Below are 18,038 nucleotides of genomic sequence, written 5' to 3' on the forward strand. Positions count from 1 at the left end.
ACGGAGAGTATTTTGTTGTAAAATTGGCCACACTTGGTATCGTGAATAGTTGCTAGAACTTTGTGACGTAAAACGGAGGTTTACCTTTACTCAAGAACCCCTCTTGTTGACTTCTTCAATCCTGGTGAAAGCAGAGTGTATAAGTGAAAATGCCGAAGCTAGCGATGAAACTGCAGGAAGCCGTTAACAACAGGAAGGTGATTTATGGGCTGCGTGATGCATTTGAGAAGTACTGCGATAGTTTCGATGAGAGATGTGATTCTGGTGAAGTTGGTGTACGTTTGCAGAGTCTGGAGAAATTGAAGAAGGATTTCGATATAATACAGAGGCAAATCGATCAAATGGATGCGGAAAACTTGGACGAACATATTGCACAACGGGTTACCTTCGAATCCAGTTTCTTCAAGATCAAAGGTTTTCTGCTATCCAAGCTTCCGAGCCAAATAAACCAATCACCTTTGATGAACAGTACCATGTTCCAAAACCCATCTTCGGTTTCCGGTTTTCACCTTCGTCTACCTCAAATTGACTTACCAAAATTTGACGGTGATTTTTCTAAATGGCTATCTTTTCGAGATACGTTTTCATCGATGGTGCACCTGAACCCTGAGATCCCAACGGTAGCTAAGTTGCAATATTTGCTTCAATCCTGGCAAGGAGATGCAAGAAAACCATTCGAGACAGTAGACGTTTTGGCGGATAATTACGAATCGACATGGGATGCAATAATAAAACGTTTCGACAATCGTAGATTTTTGAAACGGCAGTTATTTCGAGCAATATACGACCTTCAGCCAATCAAGAAGGAGTGTCCCCAAGAACTTAACAGTTTAGCTGGAAATTTCGAACGACATGTAAAGGCTTTGGCGAAACTGGGTGAGCCTGTTGAGTTTTGGGATACTCCCTTAGTGAATCTCTTTTCCTATAAGTTGGATCCGGTTACCTTACGAGCGTGGGAGGAAAAGACAAGCGAGCAAGAAGAAGTTAAGTTCGATGAGATGATGGCATTCATTTACCAACGAGTCAGAGTTTTGAATTCTGTGTTACCAGAGAACCAGCAAGGGATCAAGGTGGCCGGTAATAAACCCTTTAGAAGATTGGCGGTAGCAGTCGCAGCGAAACCTGGATCAATTCTTGACACCAACAATCCCTTTCCATTGTGTGTTGTATGCCCCGAAAGACATTACCTCTACAAGTGTCCAACTTTCGAAAGAATGTCCGTTCGTCAACGTCGAGAACTTATTTCTCAGAAGCGTCTATGTTGGAATTGCTTCCGTTCCGGACACATGGCTCGTAACTGTGCATCGAAATTTACGTGTCGACATTGTCGAGAGCACCACCACAGTATGCTGCATGAAGATCTATCTCAACCAAACAGATTACCCCCGCAACCTATCCCTGAAGAATCCATTCCTTCAACGTCCACCCCTTCAACATCCACCCCTTCAACATCCACCCCTTCAACGTCCAACCCCCAAGTTAGTTTATCCGTTCAGTCCACGAATAGTACAGTGTTGTTGGAAACAGTTTCTCTCGTCGTAATAGATGGATTTGGTCGAAAAGTTCCTGCTCGAGCTCTCTTAGATTCGGCATCGATGTGCAACTTCATGACTAAGAGACTGGCCAACACACTAAATTTACGCCGAAGGAAAGTAGATGTTGCAGTTTCGGGAATTGGTGATTCTATGAAGCAAATAAAGTGCAAATTAACTGCAACTATCCGCTCCAATACTAGTCCGTTTGAATCCCCATTAGAATTTCTCATATTAAAGAAACCTACTGTCAGTCTACCAACGGCACCAGTTGACATTGCCAAGTGGGAACTACCTGATGTTATTCTTGCGGATCCACTTTTCCATATACCCAATGATGTTGATCTTATCGTCGGTGGAGAAATGTTTTACGAAATTCACACCGGCCGCAAAATTCAATTGAGTGATAATCCACTCTTTGTCATCGAAACTGCGTTTGGGTGGACTGTTTCTGGGAAGGCCCCTGTTCAAAGCGAAGTTACGCCTCATGTATGCCATCTAACCACTGTTGATCGCAACTTGGAACGAGCATTGCAGAAGTTTTGGGAACTGGAGTCCGTTCCTGAGTGTTCTAAGTTAACGCCTGAAGAAGAACAGTGTGAGAAAAAGTATTGTGCAACCACCACCCGCGACTCGTCTGGTCGTTATACAGTTCGCTTGCCACTCACCCGCGATCCACTCGTTTGTCTTGGGGAATCTCGGTCTATTGCTGAACGTCGTTTTTTAAACCTGGAAAAGAGACTTGATCGTGATCCTGGCACCAGAGAAGCCTATTATCAGTTTATGGACGATTACATCCGTCTACAGCATATGATCAAACTTGAGACAGTTGATGATTCCGTTCCCCACTGCTACTTACCTCACCACCCAGTTTTTAAAGACACAAGTACCACCACAAAGGTTCGCGTTGTCTTTGATGCATCGTGTAAGACAACATCTGGATTTTCAATCAACGATCTTCAGCTTGTGGGACCAGTCATACAAGATGATCTGCTCTCCATTGTTTTGCGTTTCCGGAAACATCCAATCGCTATGGTAGCGGATATAGAGAAGATGTACAGGCAGATCCAATTGCACCCTGACGATTGTCCATACCAAAGGATTCTTTGGCGTCAGCATGCCGAAGACCAAATAGCAACATACGAGCTACAAACCGTTACGTATGGACTAGCCTCAGCACCCTTTCTAGCGACTCGCACACTCAAACAAGCCGCCATCGATGAGGAGGCCAGATATCCCATAGCAGCTGTTGTTTTTCGTGAGGATTTTTATATGGATGACTGCCTTACAGGTAGTCAGTCAATCACAGAAGCAGTTCGTCTACGGGAGGAAGCAACTGCCCTAAGTGTAGCTGCGGGATTTCCACTTAAAAAGTGGGCATCAAATGTACCGGAAGCCCTCGCAGGAGTTTCTGAAGAGGATCTAGCTATCAATCCTATCCACGATCTTCAGGACAACCAAACTGTTTCTACATTGGGCCTAGTATGGGAAACAGTTACGGATTTGCTTCGTTTTCGTGTTCAACTGCCTTCTCCGGATCCTGTTCTGACAAAAAGGAAGATTATGTCCTACATTGCTCAGATTTTTGATCCACTGGGACTGGTAGGACCCATTATCACCGTTGCCAAGCTCATCATGCAGAGTTTATGGGCCTTAAAAACCGAGGGCGATAATGCGTATGAGTGGGACCGACCGCTTCCGGAGTCCTTACAGGCTACATGGAGACAGTTCCATAGCACACTATCCATTATCAGCAAGATTCGAGTTCCGCGTTTTGTTTCACTTCCGAAGGCCAATTCACTTCAGCTGCATTTCTTTTCGGACGCCTCGGAAAAGGCCTATGGAAGTTGCTGTTATTTAAGAACAGAATCAGCCGACTCTGTGCGTGTGCGCCTGTTGACGTCGAAGTCAAAGGTGGCACCACTATCCAGTCATCACACTATCGCTCGCCTAGAATTGTGTGGAGCAGTTCTTTCAACCAGCCTGTACGAGAAAGTTTCGCGTGCTCTCAAGATCTCTGCCGAAGTATATTTCTGGACCGACTCGATAACTGTGCTCCAGTGGCTCAAGTCGTCGCCAGCACGATGGAAAACTTTCGTAGCTAACCGAGTGTCTACTATACAGTCTCGAACCTCCTCATGTTCATGGAATTATGTTCCGGGAGAATGTAATCCCGCCGATGTCATCTCACGTGGCATCAACCCCCTTGAAATTATCGACCATTCACTTTGGTGGAATGGACCACTCTGGTTACCACTTTCTTCGTCCCAGTGGCCTCGAATTGAAACCTTTACAAACGATCACTCGGAAGTTCTTGAGGAGAAGACGACACTTGCTGTCCTATCTTCCTTTGCTCAAAATGATAAGTTCTCTGAAGAACTATTTGCAAGATATTCTAGCTACACACAGCTTCGTCGTCTCTTGGGATATTGGATGAGATATTTTCGAATTCTAAAGGCGAAGGCACGAAATGAAAAACTCGTGCCATTTGAAACGCTTTCTGTCATGGATCACCAAGAAGCTGAAAGAGCCTTGTGTCGTCTAGCCCAACGACAAATATTCAGCCAAGAACTCGCCAGTTTCAAGCAACGGAAGGGGTTCCCAACGTCTTCGCGCCTGAAATAGCTGAACCCCACGCTAGGTTCAGATGGAATCATCCGTGTTGGTGGGAGACTTAGTAACGCTGAAATTCCTGCACAATCCAGACACCCCATAGTTCTGCTGGCCACCCACCCACTAGCAACGCTACTGGCAAAATATTATCACCGCACATTACTACACGCTGGACCGCAGCTTTTGCTCGCCACGATCCGTCAAAAATTTTGGATTGTTGGTGGACGCAACTTGGTTCGCCGTGTTTACCATCAATGCCAGACGTGTTTCCGCAACAAACCAACTCTTGTACAGCAGAGTATGGCGGACTTGCCTGCTTCCCGGGTTGTGCAAGATCGCCCATTCGCTATTTGTGGTGTCGACTATTGTGGTCCTCTGTACCTGAAGTCTCCTATTCGAAATCGCGCCCCAACGAAGGCATACCTGGCCATATTTGTTTGCTTTATAACTCGGGCGGTTCATCTTGAGTTAGTCTCTGACTTATCCACGTCTGCGTTTGTTGCCGCCCTACGTCGTTTCGTTGCTCGACGCAGCAAGCCGAGAGAGATCCATAGTGACAACGGAACCCAATTCAAAGGAACTTCAAATGAACTGCGTCGTGTGTACGAGATGCTCAAAACCAGTACTGCCGACCGAAAAAAAATATTCCAGTGGTGTTCTGAATCCGAAATCCAATGGAAGTTTATTCCACCACGGTCACCTCACTTTGGTGGACTTTGGGAGGCAGCCGTAAAGTCAGCAAAGCATCACCTACTTCGAGAAATCGGACACACCAACGTATATTATGAAGACATGCTCACGCTACTAGCTGAAATAGAGATGTGTTTAAATTCGCGACCTCTCGTTGAAATCCCTGTAGAAGTCAAGGATCTAGAGGCTCTCACCCCTGGTCATTTCCTGGTTGGCGAAAACATGCAAGCTGTAGCCTGCAAGCCTCTTACCGAAGTCCCCGACAACCTGTTGTCTCACTGGGATCTCACTCAAAAGAGATTCCAGCGTATTTGGTCTCGCTGGCAGCGAGAGTATCTCCAACAGTTGCAGGCTAGAGCTGTTAAACCCAAACAAAAGGTTGAGATCCAACCCGGCCGTTTAGTCATCGTCAAGGAAGACCAACTCCCACCAATTCAATGGCCGCTCGGTCGTATTACTGAAGTTGTTCCTGGAAGCGATGGTGTTGTACGTGTTGTCAAAATTAGGATGGCAAAGAATGCTGAGATCACAAGAGCCGTGTCCAGGATCGCTCTTATTCCACACCCCAGTGAACTTTCAAATCCACCGAGTTTGGAAGTTGAAAACTAAGTTCAGTTTAAAAAAAAAACCGTAATTCATAAGTTAAGAACCCCTAATTATTACAAAATGTATGCTGCGTAAGCCGAAAACACGATTTTTTTGAAATGCCTTGCCATTTCAAGGTGGCCGGAATGATGAGGAGTGAAAATGTTACGCGACAACGTTCAATAAACATTACGCAGCGAAGATCATAAACCTACTTATCGTATATTGAACAACATGGTTTGAGATAATGTCAACAAAGAAGTTGAAAAGAAAAAGACAAATAATAATAATCGGCGCGAATCGGAAGAAAGACGTGTTCGCGATTGCCCCCTTTTGACGAAAAACGGGTTCGGTAGTTTGCGCGGATAGTGCCGTAGATTGTGCGGATGTTCGGGAGTGAACACGGTTCGGATATAGAACACATCCAAAATATCCGTCCCTTCATCTCTTTCGGAATTGTGCGATTAGTTCTCCGAAAAGTCGCCACCGAAGGATCCTCGTGAACCCAGCGGAACGCCACGGAGAAGTCCAGCTCTGCAGTTGAAGGAAGAAACTTTCAACCCCCCTTGGTGATACTCTCCGACGACCTTTATGGCCCGTTAGAGAAAACGGAGATAACCCCGACCTACTGTAAGTAGTCATCAGGTTGTTTAATGTGAAAGAACAACTTTTTTTCTTTGTATATTAACAGTTATAGTGCTATTTTTATAGTCATTTAATGATAAATTTTTGGTATTTGATTTGTAAGCCCGTATTGGGCAAATGGATAGGAAACCTATCAAATTGTTAACTTTGAGAAAAAATTAAAATGGAAATAGTGGGAGGGCATAGGGAAATGTGTGAAGGTTAAATGTTATGTGTATTTTGAAGCTCAAACTATTTAGCAATTATAATTATTTTGCCCCTAAATGTAGGCCGCATCATGGTTATTTTTTCGATTATAAATATTTTAAAAATAAAACGTTAAAAATCAAGGTTAAACTGATAAACTAACATTTGTAAATATTATGAAGGTGTTTTGTATTCTTTATGATCAAGAAAACTTGTGAAAACCGACAGAATAGAGACTGACAGCATCAAATTCTGAACAGAGACGAAAACGATTTTTAAATCAAATTTAATGAGGTCTAATTAATTTCTGCATCCATTTATTACGTTCATAGGAGTCCAGTTCTGGTTTTAAAAATATAAAACATGCCACATTCCGCTTAACAGAAAAAATAATCGAAGTATATTGAAAAAAAGTGATCAATTTTACCCCGGATTACGGTACTTCAATGCTTTTCTCCGCTTTCATCATTTTGCCGGAATGTAAATCTAAAGTCTTTTAGTTAAATTAAATGAACATGAATCTATACATAAATTATCTATTCCTCATAAATAATGGAAAAGTCTGAAGATCCGAAAGATTTTCTTATTATACCTATTCTGTACTGCAGTTTTTCTTTCAAATACTGATAGGTAATTACCAGTTTTTTTTTATTTCAACAAATCTTAGACAAAGTTATTACGGCAGTAAACGCCGTATTTTTTTTTATGTTGAGAAAGAATTTCATATTCTAAACATGATGCTTGATTCACTGGGAATCCTAAAGTATAATCTTTATTCAATAAGGCTGGAACAAATATCAATTTCTTGTTTTGTTAACACCCATCCATCCCCCCCGAAATTTCATAAAACCCGAAGGGGAAAATAAATAAAGTTTGAAGTAATTTATGTAAATTTTGATTAAAAATTCCAACATCTGAAAGATAAAAAGACCAAAAAACAAATTTAAGAAGGTGGATGTTATTTCACCTTTTGTATTCTTGATTTGATTGAATTATTCGGTAAAAAATTACTTGATTTACAAGTTTTGTGCTACGATATCGTATGCAATTTTTTTTGCATAGAAGCTTTCGTGCAATTAATTCCAATTTATTTGTTATTCGCATTATTTTTTATTGTCCCCCTCCTCGCGATGTTCCAACTCCGAGTGACAAAACAAGGATTTGAAATTTGTTCCGGCCTAAATAAGAGAAAGTGATGTAGTATTTATTAGTAAGTGGACAATCTAGATTTCTCGAATTTATTCGGACATGCTCGCGTTTTCAAAGTGAAGTGAACCAAATAACGGTCTGGCTCAAACAGAAAAATCAAATTGAGGGTTGAACACCCCCGCCCCCCCCCCCCCCCCTCATGAGGATCCAAAACAGCATGCAAGATATTCTTCTCGTAAGTAAGAAAGTTGGTATTCTTCTCAAAACTTAAAATTCAGAACCAAATTTTGATAATAGAGTAAGGTTAATCAAAAGTAACAATCTAGGAAATAAAAGCGTATGCCAAAACCTCAAAAATCCCTTCCAAGTCCAAAATTCTGCTATACTTTTTCAAAATTTTCTCACATGTTCTTAAAAATTTATGTGTCTGATTATTAAATTTTGAATTAACTTAAATCCATTTCGGAGGATCTGATTCCATATTTTCTGTATCCAGCCCAGCATTCTTGATTTTCTGATCGATCATAAGAAATTAGAAATGAAAAGCTGCTTTGAAATCATATCAAATTGAAATCATGTTTTTCGAGATCATATGCATTTTGATAATAGTTTTCCGAATTTGAAAAAAAGAGAATTTTTTTTATATTCAAATTAGAAGTTCTTAAAATTAATTCTTACACAAAATAAAAAAAAAACAAAGCTCCGAAATGGCAATCCAAAATTGAAAAGTCAGATGTAGATCTTTTTAAATTCATATTTTAAAGCTGATTCACAATGTAGATTAAAAAAAAATTTTTTTAATTGAGAATTTAGATAAAACCTGAACTACAGAATTTAAATAATAGATTCATGAACTTGGCTCATAAAATTCTGATCTGGAATAAGATTTGAAAATCGTATTTTTTGTACATTTCAGAGATCGTATAAAAATTCGGATACAGATTAGCGCAATTTTTTTTATTTAGGTCCAGAACTCAGATGCAGAATGAAAATTTGAATTTCAGAAAAATGTTTACCATAAAAATAAATTTTACAATCAACATTAATTATTAAGGAATTTAAGACATCGTTGAACTTAACAAATTGCGGACCAATTTCGAGAAATCTCGCTTTTTTTTCGCTTGCCAACAGAGTTCTACACTTCATTTAGTCCACTTGAGTGTTAAACTTTATTCGACAAAATTTAAGACAAAATTTGTCGTAACCTAAAAATGGTAAATTTGTAAAATTTAGTCCTGGGGTTTTTGAGATATGGAATTCCGAATTTCGGTGTTTCTAATCATAGATTTCTTCCCGGTCCTTAATGTGTTAAGATTGTTTATCAATTCAATTTTCAGAATCCAATTTTTAAACATAATTTGTTTGAAAACACAATTGATTTGAAAATCATTAATAAAAGGTAGAATTTAAGTTCTATGTTTTATCCGAATAACCCATTTTTTTTTAAATCTGTACCGTCTTGAATTATTTCGGAAGTCGAAGCTGAAACAAGTTTGGAAAATCTGTATGCGTTTTCATCGCCGACGAACCAATTACAAATTTCATTACAATACGCTTTCGAGTAACAGGTGTTGGGATTTCAAAAATATTGTCATTTTTTACCGGAAAATTCGTCAAAAAGGTAATCGTTTGGCAAGCTATACGTGAGTGTGGCATGTGAGTTGGAAAAATTTAATGAAAAGCTTTTTTGTCAAAGATTATAGGTGAGAAGTTGAAAAAAAAATAGAAATTGATTTTTTCCAAGTTTGTTTTTTACTATAATTGCTTAAAACGAGTTTGAGCTGTATAATGGAAAATTGAATATTTTTCAATTATTCATGAATATGTGGTATTGATTTTCTTATTTGAAATCGGCACTGCAGTCTATTTTCGAAAAGACCAACCTAGTCTCGAAACGTTGGATGAAATAAAATAATCATCTTTTCGAAAAGAGACTGCAGTGCCGTTTTTAAAATAGAAAATCAATACCACATCAACAAAAACCATTCGAAATCTGAACAATATAAAACACTCATGAATATTTTTGTTAAAATTAAGTATGGGCTCAAAAATTCCTCTGGGTTAGTTGTATGAATACTAAAACTGATGTTTGATGGGGAAGTTTGTTTATTGTTTATTGTTTATTTATTTAATCCATCGGACCGAAAGTCTAAATGGATGTGATGGGAAAAGCACTAGGCAAAAAAACCCATCTAAGAAGATTACATAAACGATATAACAGTTATCAGGAGACAAAACTAGCACTAATGGATTAACAAAATAGAAGCTAACTTAAAAACGCTGTACAAAACAAAAATTAACTTAGCATTGTAGCTCGTAAGCGGTTCACAAATGTATCACTGGACAAATTAAAATCAAATTCACTATATACATCATTGAATACTGCACACATGGCACGAATAGGCTCGTTCTGACCATAAACCGTTCGATGAAAACCAAGCCGAAGAAATTCTCGCGTTCTCAGTTGTCTAGGTACCACGTTGAAATCAATTCTTTCAAGGATGTTTGGTGCATCGATAGCACCGAGCAGCAACTTTCCAACAAACGCCGCCTTCAGGAATTCACGTCGGTCAGCGAGGCTGTCCAGTTTAAACCAGGAACATCGTTGCAGGTACGTGGGAGATTCTCCCAAAACTGGCCAGGGGTAAATCCGAAGTGCTGAGCGGGTAAATTTCGATTGCACGGACTCGATTCTCCTGATCCAGGTATCGTGGCTGGGGCACCAGACGACAGCCGCTGATTCAAGGTGCGAGCGCACTAAAGCACAATAAAGAGTTCGTAGGCAACGTAGATTTGTGAATTCCTTGGTGGTTCGCAGCATAAATCCCAAATTTCTGTTTGCTTTTGCTACAACATGATTCAACTGGTTTTCAAAAGTTATTTTGGAATCCAGAAGCACACCTAAGTCCTTCACAACGGAAACTCGTTCAAGTGCGGTATCATGAAGAGTGTAATTCCAAGTCAGAGGATTCCTTTTCCGTGTAAAGCTTATCACGTTACATTTCGCCACACTGACCGTTAAGCAATTCAAATTACACCACTTAAGAAATTTACTCAACATTTGCTGCAATTCTAAGCAGTCGCTGTAGCTTTCGATTTTCCGATAAATTTTCAGGTCATCAGCATACAACATTCTACACCCCGACGGAAGAGCGTATGTTATGTCGTTGTAGTAGGTGCAGAATAGAAGAGGTCCGATGTTGCTTCCTTGTGGTACTCCTGAGTTATTCTGGAACACATGGGACTCGGCATTTCCGAGACGGACAGTAAGAGAACGATTCGTCAAGAACGATTCAAACCAGAGAATGAGTCCTTCTTCGAGTCCGAGATGTCGTAGTTTTGCGAGGAGCAAACGATGGTCAATACGATCAAAGGCAGCCTTAAGATCAGTATACACTGTGTCAACTTGACCACCTTTTTCCATAGTGCGAATGCAGAATGAAGTGAACTCCAACAAGTTTGTGTTCGTCGAACGTCCCGGGTAAAACCCGTGTTGATCGACAGAAATGTACGACTTAGCGGCATTAAAAAGTCTCTGTGACACCAGGATTTCCATCACCTTAGAACAGGCACAGAGGGAAGTGATTCCCCTGTAATTCGTTATGTCGTGCTTATTACTTTTCTTGTGAACCGGGAACATAAACGACTTCTTCCAAGAACTTGGAAATTAACCAGTGCGAATGGACAGGTTGAAGATAGCTGACAGTGGCTTCAACATAGCCTCAACACAATTTTTCAAAATATTAGACGGAATTCCATCAGGTCCTACAGCTGAAGACGGTTTTAGCTTTGATATCGCTGCTTTAACTTCATCCTCCGAGAAAATAATTCCCGTTAGATTGAGCATGTTGCTAGGAACGTACCGCAGGGCTCTTGCGATTTTAGTAGACGAGGCATGCGAAGTACTGAAAACGCTGGCGAAATGTTCAGCAAAAAGATTACACGTCTGTTCCAAACTAGACGATTTATGCTCGCCTAAAAACATCTCCGATGGGAACCCGGTTTCCTTTCGCTTCTCGTTGACAAAAGACCAAAAACGTTTCGGGTTGTGCTTCAACATAATTTGCATGCGCTCAACGTGTTGTGAGTATCGGAGTCGATTGTAGCGTTTGTACTCATTGCTTGCAATACCAAACCTGCGTTTATTGAATGGATTTTTATCACGCGACAAGCGTCTTATAGCAGCAGCTCTTCTGCGTTTCAGCGTACGCAAATGTGCATCAGACCAAGGTGGTTTACGTAGAGGACGCTTCAATGGGACGTGATCTCGAAATGACTCGTGTAACGTAGAGGTAAAAAAGTCCACAGCCTGATCTACGTCAGTGACATTCTCGATGAACGACCAGTTGGTGCATAACAATATTTGGGATATTTGTGCAAAATCAGCTCTATAAAAATTCAATGAACATGTGTCAGTTGCGCTATCAAACGGTGTGGTTCCAGTGTAGGTTGACGCAATCAATAACGGTGGGTGATGAAGATCTGCTTCTATCAATGGTTCCATGGCGGTCGAAACGCTGCAACTTTCTGCAGCGAATTCATTGATAAAAACCAAGTCAAGGATGCGGCCACGAGAGTTGGTGACAAGGTTCATCTGCCGATTACCCAAAAGATCCATCCCGTCTAATAGGGCGGAAGAGCAAGTTGTAAATGATGAAATCGCGGGGTCTGGATAGGCAAAATTTGCGGAATTTTTTATCCAACTGAGTAGAGGTTGATTATAATCGCCGAGCAGGATGTGCTGATCGTTGGGTCGTAAAGAATCCGCTATCGCGGCCGCTGAGTTCAGATGGGAATCCAAAATTGAAGGATCGCTAGCATCGTCTGGACTGAGGTAAACAACGCCAATATAGATCTTTCTCTGGTTAGTCTCAATAGCCACCCACAAATGCTCGACGTTCAGTTCGGTTTCGTTAACAACGGTGACAGGGAAGGATGTAAAACGGTTGGAAACAGCAACAAGAACACCGCCACCTCTTCTTAGACCAGTGATAGTAGGGTCACGATCACGACGATAAACGTTATAATGATGACCAAATAGCTGCACCGATGTGATTTCGTCATTCAACCACGTCTCAGTGAGCACTATAACGTCGTACTCAGGATCCGAAACTGCCAGAAAAAGTTCGTCGATTTTGGTGCGCAAACCTCTCACATTTTGGTAGTATAACCGAAGAGTTGATCTGGAATGTGAACAACTATCAAAGGGCGAAGACGCCTGATCATGAAAACACGAAAACATACCTGCAGTGGCAGGTTGGAAGGCCCCTTCCCCAATGCTACACACAGGGCCCGAGCGACTACGACGGCTGGAAGATACTTTGGAAACCAGCTCAACTGTGGTAACGGATCGGGGGCCTTCCAAAGTGCCTTGAAACGTGCGCTCGGTGTCAGGAGAAGTTGAAGCAAAATGAAGAGTGCTGCCTATTTGTCGGTCTCCGCCAATTCGTTCCTCCGTTCGGGGGTGTCGATGTTCAGTTCCCAAGATTTGCTCGGCACATTTTTTTCAGGCATGCGAAGATCGTTTTTTGACAACTCTACAAACTCACGAACCTTGATGCTCTGCGGCCAAGATGAAAGAAGAAGAGCCTTATCTTTGAGTGCCATGTCCACACCAATCTTGTACGAAACAAATGAGTATCTGGAATCGTCAACGTTTTTAGGTACCAGTCGAAATGCCTCAATTTCATTTGTTGTGTTTAAACATCGTTTCGCAATTTTCACCACATCATCGTTTGTAATTTTTGGATTAAATCCACTGAGATATACCCAACATTTAGGTGGTGGTACTGCTGCAGCGATGGGACATGTCAACAGCAAATCACTGAGGTCGATATTGCTAGTTCCGTTGGAAATAGATGGGCGTGGAACGGACTCTACTTCAACCGGCTCGCCATTAGGACCGCAGCGTCTTTTGCGAGATCGCATAGCGCGGCTCCGTTTGTCGGTGTTAGAAGGAGTTCCGCTAGGTAGTTGGGGCCAATTTGCATTCGGTGGACGATCAAGTTTGGCCGTAACTACATCATGGTTTTCTCCAATTTGCTTTTGTAGTGCGACTACGAGATCAGATAACTCGTCGACTTTCTTTCGAAGCTCAGCTAACTCGTCAGGAGGCCGTCGAATTGTCTCTTCCAGGAATGCATGCAAGGTTCGATTGGCAAACAGCTTTCGGCAGTCAACACAAAGCCAGAGTGCCTTGTTTGTGCTGAACAGCTGCTGTATGCTACTACGGTTAGCATCGCAACACTCTTGTTGCACGTGAAAATATTTCTCACAACAAGAACATTGCGCGGGTTCGATATTTAAAATATCTTTATCGCACTTTCCACAGCGAGGTTTCATTGCGGCAGCAAAATTCGTAGTCTACTGTACAATGAGTTATATAGCTGAGTAGGTAGGTGGCGACAATTATGGTAGTTGTGAAATTCAGAGGTAGATGGCGACAACGTCGTTACGATGATGGAACTGCTCGAATGTTGTGTGTGGTTATTCGAGCAGTGGGTCGATGAAAACAACAAAAATAAACAACGGATGTTCCGTGCGTTCGAAGGTGATTACTGCAGGACCAGCCAGCCGGTGTCACTGTTCTTCACTGGATCCTTGTTCGCGGTCACAATTGCTGTCGGTCAGTATACGAATTGCCGTGCGATTAACTAAGCAACATCCGAATTTAACTATGGTAAGTTACACAGGAAAATCACATGAACTTCAAAACAATGGCGTTTTAATAAGTTTGCATATATATCAAAGCAAACAATGCTTGGTTTACTCTGTATAAATACTTTGAAATTTTCATTTTTGAACCAAACAGCGTTCGCCTCAAAGACATCGTATTTAAAATAAGGTACACCGGGGCAAGTGCAAACGGTTTTCACCATAGTTCAACTTTCACATTTCCTAGAAAAATATGTATATCTTCAAAAATTATCAATTATCGTTCGTTGCATCACTAAAATAGTTCTCAACAAATTCCCGTTGAAAGTGAAAAACTTAAAAATGTTGATAAAAAGCAACGGCACTTTTGTGAAAAAATTTCTAAGTTTGCACTTGCCCCCATAAACGGGGCTTTTTCCAAACTTATTCAAAGAATTAATACATGTTCCGGTGTATGTTTTATAATTTTTTTTATGTAACTATGTGCTGTTTTTCTGCTTTATTAAATACTTTTTGGAACTCCACTGGAACTTGCTGACTGTTGTTTTTAGCAAAAGACCTTCATTTGCCAAGGCATTACGGAATTTCGAATATCCGCTTCTGCTGAACCCTTTTTAGATGATTTTTTTTAAATGGCTGATGTTACATGGCTGAAAGGTGCGTTTGCACTTACCCCGGTAATGTCGTTTGCACTTGCCCCGCAGTGTGGGTTGCCAAGAGTGAATATTATTTTCACAATTTTCAGGGGGTACTGAAAAATTATCACAAATTTTCTCCTTTCACTTAAATATCAATCCCAAACACTCACCTTTAGACGAAAAATGGGATTTGAATGCCCTTTTTTGTAGCCAAAAAAAGCACAACAAAAACACACTTTTCATGTCTAGTAGGTGCTTGAATTCGTGTGTAATCAAAAAGTGCCGTGTTTATAGTGAATAACTTAAAGAAAGTTTAGTTTATCTATGTCAGATTGTTTGTTTGGGCCTAAACAACAACTTCCAGAAGAAAAAAAAAATTTTTTTTTGTAAAGTTTGCACTTGCCCCGGTGTACCTTATAGCAAAAACTAGCAGCTTATTTGAAGATATGTTTTTGATGATGCTTTCACCTATTCAACGGTATATAATTTACCATGACGATCAGCAGCGCAAGCTATATTTTTGCTTCCGATAAAAATAGAGTAAATCAAAAAAAAAATTGACATCAAATTTTGGGTTCTAAATCAAGCGAAATTGTATTAGTTCATAATATTGAGGACGTTTTTAATCTCCAAACTGTGAAATAAATTATAATACATCACTTCGATTCCAACATACAAAATTTGGTTGTCGCTGACTTGAAAAATTTACTTTATTCCAGCTTTTTGGGGTTTTGAACCACTGTGCGGTGGTGACTATTGACACAATGAATACAGCTGTTTACGTCCGAGAGTGCCTGAACCGGTAACTTGGAACAAATCCAACAAAGTCCAGGTCGTGACGAAAAAGATGAATCCGACAAATTGTCCTCAATCGAGACCGATTGAAACTTTTCACTTCCAGGCTCTTATCAAATCTTTTTTGAGATAACCTGTGAAACCTGAAGATTTTATCGAAAATTTCGCCAAAAACTGGAAAAAAAAGTGGGCAAAATCATCGCAAATCGGTCTGTGCTGAAGCAAATGAGTAGCCTTCGATCAAAAATTTTATCACTTGCCTCCAAATAACTGGAATCAAATTTTTATTGATTTACTTTAAAAAAGACTATAGAGAAACTTAAAGTGAAAAACATGTATTTGCCACTAAATTGTGTTTTTACTGTTCCTTTTAAATCGTACTTAAATATAATGGCACACCCTATAGAATGAAATTTATATCAGTGTTTTTGTAAATATGTTGTGATTTTGCTAATGAATTTTTAGCTAACTTTAGAAATTTTTTGGAAGTTTTTTCTAGAATTTATAAAAGTTTTCATCGGACATGAATGGTGGACATGAATATTCATGGTGAAAGGTTCCTTATTAAACCTTATTCGCTTTTGGGTGTTCATATTGGAAATTTGGGGGCTTGTAACTTTATTCAGATGCATCTAAATAAAACTATTTCTGTAGGGATCCAATCCATTTTATGAACGCTCCGTGAAAATCCCAGGAAAAAAAACTCCATAATCAGACCTTGAGTGACAATTTAACACCTCTCGCTTTAAACCGCTATATCTCTCTTGTTTGTCTTACGATTTTTACCAAATTTATAGTTTTGGAAACCTCGCAAAATATTTTTTTCAGAGAATATTCAGCTACAACACTTAAGTTTTCCGTAATTCAAAGTCTAAAAAAAAATTCTAAAAACATGCATCGAAAGAAGTCTGTAGACAGCTACGGAAAGTTAAAATAAAATTCACTTAGTGACCAAGAAATGTGGAAGTTAAAAGTTACACGTTGCACATAAGGAAAATTTTTCTTGAAAAATTTTAGGATCATGATCACAAAAAATGTAAAAAGTTGTGTTGAAACAGTACATTTCAATCAATCACATTTTTGAAATTCCAGATTGCCAAAATACGGATTTTTGACGAATTTTCAAAGGTACCTGTTTATCGAACTTTTTGTCAATTTGATTATTTTTCCACTTTTCTTGCACTAAAATGCAATTTTGCGCTGGATTTTGAGTATAGGGTATTTTTTTCATTACCGTCAACTGGGGCAACATGCAACAATTTTCAACTTCAATGGCTTCTAAAAAACTTATGTTTACAGTTAATCGTATCCTTTATGCATCAAAAGTTTTAAGGATGCTGGGGCATCAAATTGGCGTAGTTAAAAAAATTATTGGTTTCTTCAGTTGTTTTTAATTTTCTAAAAACGTGCGATTTTCACACTCCTTAGAAAATGGGGTAACTTGCAACAAACTTTGTTTTTAATGAAAAATCTTATGAACACGTACGAAAATTCATAGTTTTTAGTATATTTGCGATGCCTTAAACACTTTTACGCATGACAACACCAATTGCAGTAGTTTTCGGGTCTGTAAAAACAAATTTTCACATTTTTTCTGAAAATAAGGATGCTGCATACATTTAGGGGTTAAATAATACTACGAAAAATTCTACAAGCTGAAATCATGAAAATAAATGTTTGGATGAATGAAATTTAAATGTTTACAAACGCGTGATGCAAAACATTCATATTCCAGCTCATGGAAACGAGATTTACAAAGTATTTCTTTGATTTGAATTTTGTTGCATTTAACCCCAGACACCTAACTGAATTTTAAAAATATTCATGTAAAAAAATTGGGTAATTGTTCGAAAAATATTTTTACACCAACAATGTTCGTATAACATGAGGAAACCTGTAAAGAGTTTGTAGGTAATTTTATCAAGCCGATCCGTCATACTGGGTAAAGTTTTTTTCGGCATAAAAAAATGTTAAAATTTGTACATTTATTGCTCGATTTTTCAAATTTTACATAAAAATTAAAAACTTAAGACAACTAGCTTAAGATGCGAGGAATTATGTCATCATCATTTTGTTATCATTAAAAGATAACTTTATTACAAAACAATAAATTAAAAATTGATTCAATGTAGTGTTAGGTAAATGTTGCATCGAACCCCGGTGTTGCATGTTGCCCCGTTTGACGGTATATGACGGGTTTGCGCCAGAAGTGAAGATTGGGTGCATTTTTACGACTCAAAAACACTTGTAATTTTTCAGCTTTCTAACATACAGTAGTTTTTCGATTTTATCACGGTCAAAAAAAATTTCACCGTGAATATGGCGAAACCGTGAATTTGGCGAAACTAAAAATTGAAGTAGAAACAAGTATTTTTACTGTCTTTAATCAATAATTTATAATGTTTCAGTAGTGGAAACGTTTTGTATCAATAAATTTTGATCATGAAGCGTAGTTATCAAAGATTACTAAATAAAAAGGATCGTTTTCAGTTCAAATTATTCTTCGCTAAATCAAATTTTTTTTTGCATAAAGGTATGAGCCGTTTCAAAT

At 39.3% G+C, this 18,038-nt stretch overlaps 3 protein-coding genes across 3 annotated transcripts; 1 reads left to right on the forward strand and 2 right to left on the reverse strand.

Annotated features, from left to right (window-relative positions):
- The first annotated feature begins 149 nt into the window (after positions 1 to 149).
- On the forward strand, positions 150 to 10,171 carry LOC129741527 (uncharacterized). The gene is made up of 4 exons (XM_055733267.1): positions 150 to 3,557; positions 4,407 to 5,321; positions 9,901 to 10,011; positions 10,106 to 10,171. Exons 1-4 carry the CDS (start codon positions 150 to 152, stop codon positions 10,169 to 10,171), a joined length of 4,500 nt encoding a protein of 1,499 aa, XP_055589242.1.
- An 896-nt stretch (positions 10,172 to 11,067) lies between these two features.
- Positions 11,068 to 12,642, reverse strand: LOC129741528 (uncharacterized). The gene has a single exon (XM_055733268.1). The coding sequence runs from the start codon at positions 12,640 to 12,642 to the stop codon at positions 11,068 to 11,070; it is 1,575 nt and encodes a 524-aa protein (XP_055589243.1).
- Positions 12,643 to 12,824: 182 nt separating this feature from the next.
- Positions 12,825 to 13,742, reverse strand: LOC129741530 (uncharacterized). The gene has a single exon (XM_055733270.1). It carries the CDS (start codon positions 13,740 to 13,742, stop codon positions 12,825 to 12,827), a length of 918 nt encoding a protein of 305 aa, XP_055589245.1.
- Between the last annotated feature and the right edge of the window lie 4,296 nt (positions 13,743 to 18,038).

This window comes from Uranotaenia lowii, chromosome 2 (genome assembly GCF_029784155.1).
Source record: "Uranotaenia lowii strain MFRU-FL chromosome 2, ASM2978415v1, whole genome shotgun sequence".
Classification (NCBI taxonomy): Eukaryota; Metazoa; Arthropoda; class Insecta; order Diptera; family Culicidae; genus Uranotaenia; species Uranotaenia lowii.